Raw genomic sequence first — 6,758 nt, 5'->3', positions numbered from 1 at the left:
GCCCCGTATTAAAATCGATTTGCCCGTAATATCCTCTCCGACGGATGATTGGCATGCACCCAAAACCCTACCTCTTGCTGACCCGTCTTTCCACAAAACCGGTGCCATCGACATACTTCTTGGAGCTGAACACTTTTTCTCCTACGTGAACCCCGGTGGCCGAATCGAGATGGAAAATGGTTCCATTCTCATCGAAAGCGTATTCGGTTGGATCGTTTCCGGAAAAAATCAAATGCTCGTCAGTTCGCCCGCCCCCCGTAGTATGTCACGTCTCACTTTCCGATCCTCTCCATGAAGCACTGGAGCGCTTCTGACGCATCGAAGAAGTTGACAACAAGCAAAGTTACTCGGTGGAAGAACAGCAGTGTGAATCTCACTACGTTTCCAGCGTCTCCCGCACAACAGAGGGAAGGTATATCGTTCGTTTGCCTCGTCATATCAATTTCGATCACATGCTTGGTGAGTCGAAATCTTCTGCCCTTCGTCGCTTCCATAGCCTCGAAAAACGGCTGAGCAAAGAACTTCGTTTGAAAGACGAATACCACACATTTTTAGCTGAGTACTTGGAACTTGGCCATATGAGGTTTGTCCCGCCGACCGAAGCCGATGCCCCTCAGGTCCACTATTTGCCACTATGCCGTACTAAAAGAAGCCAGTACCACTACCAAAGTACGGGTGGTGTTTGACGGATCTGCCAAAACATCCACCGGTTACTCCCTTAACGATGCCCTTCAAGTAGGCCCAATTGTCCAAGACGAATTTCTGACCCTCGTCCTTCGATTCAGAAAGTATCCCATCACATTAGTCGCGGACATTGCAAAAATGTACCGCCAAGTATTGCTGCATCCTGAATACACTTCCCTACAGCGAATTCTCTGGCGATTCAATCTGAATGCGCCAGTGGCCACAAATGAGCTGCAGACAGTCACATACGGACTTGCACCGTCATCTTTTCTGGCCACACGCACTCTACAACAGCTTGCTGCGGACGACAGTGATACCTACCTACTCGGTGGACCTGCTCTGAGGAAAGGTTTCTATGTGGACGACTACATAGGGGGAGCGAACACACTGGAGGTGGCAATACAAACCCGTGAGGAGCTGGATGAGCTGCTTGGCAGAGGAGGATTCCAGTTAAGAAAGTAGACATCGAACAATCCAATCGTTTTGGAAGGTCTCGCACCATCACAAATCGGAACCCAATCAACACAGAAGTTTAATCATTGCGAGCCCATCAAGGCACTGGGTGTCTGTTGGGAACCCGGCCCGGATCAGTTGCTTTTCGAATCCACTATAGTCTCCGGTGATGGCTTTCCCACAAAGCGATCCATTCTTTCAGCCGTCTCAAAGCATTTCGATCCTCTTGGGCTCACAGCACCGGTCGTCATACGAGCAAAAATGTTGTTACAAGAGCTTTGGTTACAACCCTGCGGATGGGACGACGAGGTACCCGACACCATACGAATCAAATGGGAAAACTACTGCATCGACCTACCGAAGATCATTACCTACCGTGTTAACCGTTATGCATTTTTGCCGAATTCCACTGTGCAGCTGCATACGTTTGCAGATGCATCCCAGCAAGCCTATGGCGCTTGCGTTTTTTCTCGATCCACCAACTTCGAAGGGAAAACAAATGTAGAATTGATAGCATCAAAATCTAAAGTTTCCCCCTTAAAACGCATTTCTATTCCCCGGCTGGAATTATCCGCAGCTGTTCTCGCTACACGACTGCATAATAAAGTTCGTCTAGCTTTAGACATGCCTATATCAGAATCCCACTTCTGGTCGGACTCTACTGTGACACTCGAATGGCTATGATCACCCCCCCCCCCCTACACTTGGAACACCTTTATCGCCAATAGAGTTACCGAGATCCAAACCGCGACGCAGGGATCCAGATCCGGCGGACCTTCTTACAAGAGGAATGAGGGTTGATGATTTCCTCGGCAGCACCATGTGGCATCATGGACCATCTTGGTTAGGAGCACCCGAGATTGAGTGGCCAATTATGACGCAACAAAGTAGCACATCCGAAGACATCCTCGAACGACGTAGAATGGTGGCGGCGATCCAAAACAGGCCAGAAGTCAACGAAGTTTTTGGCACCTCCGTGTCATATAATCTGTCGGGTTCCTTCCCGACCGAGAACTATGTTTTTCCACCCACTACAACACCAGTGAACTCCCAGTCAAAAATACCTTTTTTAGGGGGGGCTTTTCGTCATCAAACGACCATTTGATTACACAGAACACCAATAGTTTTCTAATTCACTACACAGTTTATTGTTACATCGAACCACATTAACATTTATTTACACTAATCAACGAAACAACTTTATTTACAACACTACATTTATTACTAATTAAGTCTAAACACGAAACAATTATTCGATCGAGGGTTCGCCCCTCGATGTGCGTACGACGACGGTTTGTTTTGAACTACTTTTATGCAGCATTCGCTGCTGCTGCTGCTGCTGTAGCCTTTGCACTATCGACGCCCCGAAAGGCGATCGCATCGATCGCACGGCAAAGAGACTGCGAGAGAATTACGAGCCAATACCAATAGAAGTGCGACATCACTGATATCGCACAAGGAGTACCTCACACGGGGAGTGTGGATATTTTGGTCGATCGACTGCTCGCAGACATCCTCACCCACCCTGAAGTTGCCGGGAAACTTCTGAAAAGAAAGAAGAAACTCCCCTCGATGCACTGGACGGAATCTACTGACCTCAACCCTAATCCTTCTTTTTTCTACATTTAAATTACTGGCCTTTTCATGAACCCGATCCAGGTGACTTCAGCCACTAGTATCTCCACGACTACTACCAAATACCTGATATTATGCACACAAAAAAAACATCGCTCAATTCCGACAGTAGATTGTCCATTGACATTTCAGCGACGCACACCACTAAGCTGAAATATCCTCTTGGAACTTTCGCCATTCCTACCCCACCTACCCCAAATAGCGGATCACCAAGATTTACAAGCAATAATTGCATTACATCTACATCGCCTCTTCGTCGTTCCGATCAGACCAAGCTTCGTTATGAAACATATCGCTTCGTGAGAACCTCCTTATGTTATCTCTAGCTTTCGTTCAGAAGTCCTTCGATTGCTTCCGGAAGGTTGAAATTAGCGCACATCCTTCGCTGACCATCTTGCGTCGATCTATCGTCTCGACTTGACTTAAGCTTTTACGTCGTCCACTCCGGTGATAACATTCCCTTCTGGTTACGATTTCTATTCAAATGTGCCTTTACAGTATGCTGCTTCGGATGCGCTGTCATTCGATTCTCCAACGTTCACCAACACTTCAGTTTTTCTTTGGGAGGGACACTGTATAGCGTCCGTCCGTTTCCCACTTTATCCCTTTGCTGAACCAAACCCATGCCATTCTCCGATTCGTCCACAATTCGCATGTGATCGGGCTCTAGATGTTCGGTTATGAGACCACCGTACTGCTCCTTTCTTCTATTTTTTGCCAATATTCGTTCTTCAACTTGCTTCTGCGATATTGCTATGGTGCAGGTGTATCAAGTCGCCTGACTCGCCGATGTGACTTCACCTGTCACTATCCACCCAAAAACGGACTCCGTCAGCACAGGTAGATCCTTGCCTAACGAGATTTCCCTTCCTGACGGGAAGAAGCTGAAGAAAGCTTGGATTCCCAATACCAAGTCGATCCTCCTCGACCGGAAAAACTCCGGATCTGGTAGCTGGATGTCCTCTGGAATGTCCCATCCACTTGCCTGAACTGTAGAGGTTGGTAGGCTTGCTGTAACCTTCGGTAGGACGAAGAATTCCATGGATCGAGCATACGACGAGACGCGAGATTTGATGACAGCTTTCGTCTTGTGAGTTGCCTTCACTCCGGACTGCCCGATGCCCTGAATCGCGATATTGGCTTTTTGGGTGGAAACATTCATCGCCTCGCAAAGATTTGCGGAAACAAAATTGCACTCGGAACCTGAGTCAAGAAGGGCGCGTGCTGGGTACCGACGACCCACATCGTCTTCTATCACTACGACAGCTGTAGCCAAAAGGACTTGTGATGAAACACACTGCGCCGCGTTGGAAGAAGTCGATTCGACCGCCAAAGCATTCGCTGCCCTGAAATTTGTGCTTGTGCTGCCCTGTTTAGGAGTACCTCCTGAAATCGATCTCCTCGGCGATCCTTGGCTACTCTTTCGATCTCTTCCTTTGAAGCACAGCAGTGAATGGTGTCGACCCCTACAATACCGACAGGAGAACTTCGAAGTGCACTCCCGAGCGATGTGACCACGTTTGAGGCAATTGCGGCAAAGGGATGCTTCGCGCAAGAAAGACTCCCGGCTGGACTGCGACATCCTTAAAAATGATGGACACGTGTGAAGTCCATGTATCTTCGCACATAAGGGACACTTCGCGTTTTACGACTGTACGGCATTGTTGCTGACCTTCGTTGAAGATGACTTCTTTCTGCATTGTGGCGACTGCTCAACAACTTTCGACTCCATCTTCGCTGGTAGAGCATCGAGAATTTGAATTCTCCGCTGCGGGAACTCCAGTGAATCCTTTATGGTGTCCTGCTCCATCGTCGATGAGTGCTCCTCCCAACCTCGTCTTGTGCTCGGGTCGAGACGAGCGCTTAGATGTTCGACCAGCAACAGATCTTTGTATTCGGCTGGTTGGATGATCTGATCCAGGGTCAGAATCACACGGTTGAACCCATCGACCAGCCTGTGGAGATCCGCGATTGACTCCGTTGTGAGGGACGGCAGTTTGAAGAGAGCCTGCACTTGCTTCTTCCGTAAAAGCTTGCTGTTGTTGTAGCGTTTCAGCAACGACTGCCACGCAACTTGGTAGTTGTCTCTCGTGATCTTTAGCGGATCGATTAGTGCTTTAGCTTCGCCTGCTAAGCACCCCTTAAGATAGTGGAATTTTTCCACATCGGGTAAGTCTGGCTTCTCATGGATTAGGGACGAGTAGAGATCCCTGAAGCTGAGCCAGTCGTCGATGTTGCCGTCGAAACTTTGCAGCTGGATTTGAGGTAGGCGAACGTGGTCCATACCACCACGTAGAGTGACATCTCCAGGACGAGTCGACTGGTTCTGGACGGAATTATGCTGAACCTCTCCCACTTTCTCCGCCAGAAACGATTTCGCATCGTAGTAGCGGTTCTCCATCTCCAACTGCTCCCTTTGCAAACCTTCAGGCTCCGTGAAGTCCTCGTGCGCTTGTATTTCCCAGATTGCCTCACTTATCTGAACCCACAATACCCAAGCAACCAGAAGTTCGGATAAGAAGGGCTATTTTGGCTTAATCAGCTCTCATTTTAAGTAATTTTTTGTATGGTGGGAGCGTAAAAATGAACTTTAAACTTCCGTTAAGGATGCTTGGAACTTGATGTGAACCATAGTGAACCAATTAGTTCGGTTAAGAGTAAATTTAAGTAAAATCTGAACTTCTGGTTGCTTGGGTACATCTAACTTCTCGAGACGAACATTGATTTGAGCGACAGGGGTACCCTCCTTAAAGTTCTTAACATACTGGCTAATATTACTTAAAGATACTTTTAACCCCTTTAGCCTCGTCGTCAAACTCTTCAGGGAATCTGCGTTCCTGGTAACGGGTTTCATGTTGCTGTCGTCGCTCCACGGAAACTCGAACAATGTCGTTAGTCAGATGGGTTACTCCACTCGCAGAGTCGTAGAACCGTCGGCAAATCCAAAATCGATAGAAAAGGAGATGTAGTACTCAATATTGTCCGCTTCGGCAGGACATATACTGTTCAGCTCACCTATGAGAAGTAACAGCGGGGCAGCCGAAGCCAAAACAGCAAATTCTCCGATTGAGAACACCTCCAATATTCGGACGAATGCCTCAGACTCCGATCCAAGCCAGGAAATGCGAGGGAGTGGAAACACAGATGTAGTATACCAAGATTAAACTTCGGCTAGACATATACTATTCGCCTCACCTATGAAACAACAGCAAGTACCAGTAGCCGAGTTCAAAAATGTAACAAGTTTTGCCAAACGCCGCTAACTAGTATGTAACAGCGGGAAATCGTCTCAGTTTATTCAATCCAGTGCAGCGGAGAAAGAACAACCAATGTAGTTTCATAAAATTGCCTGCTTCGGCAGGACATATACTCAGTCTCACCGGGAGAACTAAAGATAGCGCTGAACGAATCAGCTTCAGTTCAAAACCATCCAAAATCCCTCAAAATTATCGTTCAGTTTGTTCGACTCGTAACAATCCAAATTGCACCGAAAGGGGAATGAAATTTATTTCAGATGTGCAGTATCAAAATATCCAGCTTCGGCTGGGCATATACTGTTCAAAATGAATTTACCTGGCCGGAAAAGCCTTTCCGTGATGCCCAAGCCCAAAGCGAATGTAGTGTCGTCCGTCTCTAAATCGATCGTCGTCGTTCCGTCGTAACTTGCAAGGTCCGTGCACCCAAGATGTTCTTCGCGAACAGATATTCTCCGTTGACACCAGTCGGCAGCAACAAATCGCACAGAATCGAAGGGTTGGCGTTAGTGGGAGTTAAAAAAGGCTTCGGCAAGACATATACCGGTTCTTACATACCTGAACGGTAGTAGAACAACGCTAAGGTTATTCCACAATTCTTGTTGAAACTCTTGAATTCATTCCAAATTTAATCCCCACGCGCTCCACTGTGCGATGATACAGCAGCAGCTACAGCAAACAATAACCACTGCCTGTCGTCGTTCAATTACTTCTTCCCTTTACTGCTGCTGA

At 47.5% G+C, this 6,758-nt stretch overlaps 1 protein-coding gene across 1 annotated transcript; it reads left to right on the top strand.

The window, feature by feature from the left end:
• The first annotated feature begins 606 nt into the window (after positions 1-606).
• On the top strand, positions 607-1,146 carry LOC134222375 (uncharacterized). The gene has a single exon (XM_062701532.1). It carries the CDS (start codon positions 607-609, stop codon positions 1,144-1,146), a length of 540 nt encoding a protein of 179 aa, XP_062557516.1.
• The last annotated feature ends 5,612 nt before the right edge of the window (positions 1,147-6,758 follow it).

Source organism: Armigeres subalbatus, chromosome 3 (genome assembly GCF_024139115.2).
Source record: "Armigeres subalbatus isolate Guangzhou_Male chromosome 3, GZ_Asu_2, whole genome shotgun sequence".
Lineage (NCBI taxonomy): Eukaryota > Metazoa > Arthropoda > Insecta > Diptera > Culicidae > Armigeres > Armigeres subalbatus.
Note: the sequence above shows the minus strand (reverse complement) of the source record. Positions and strands in the feature narration are given on the sequence as shown.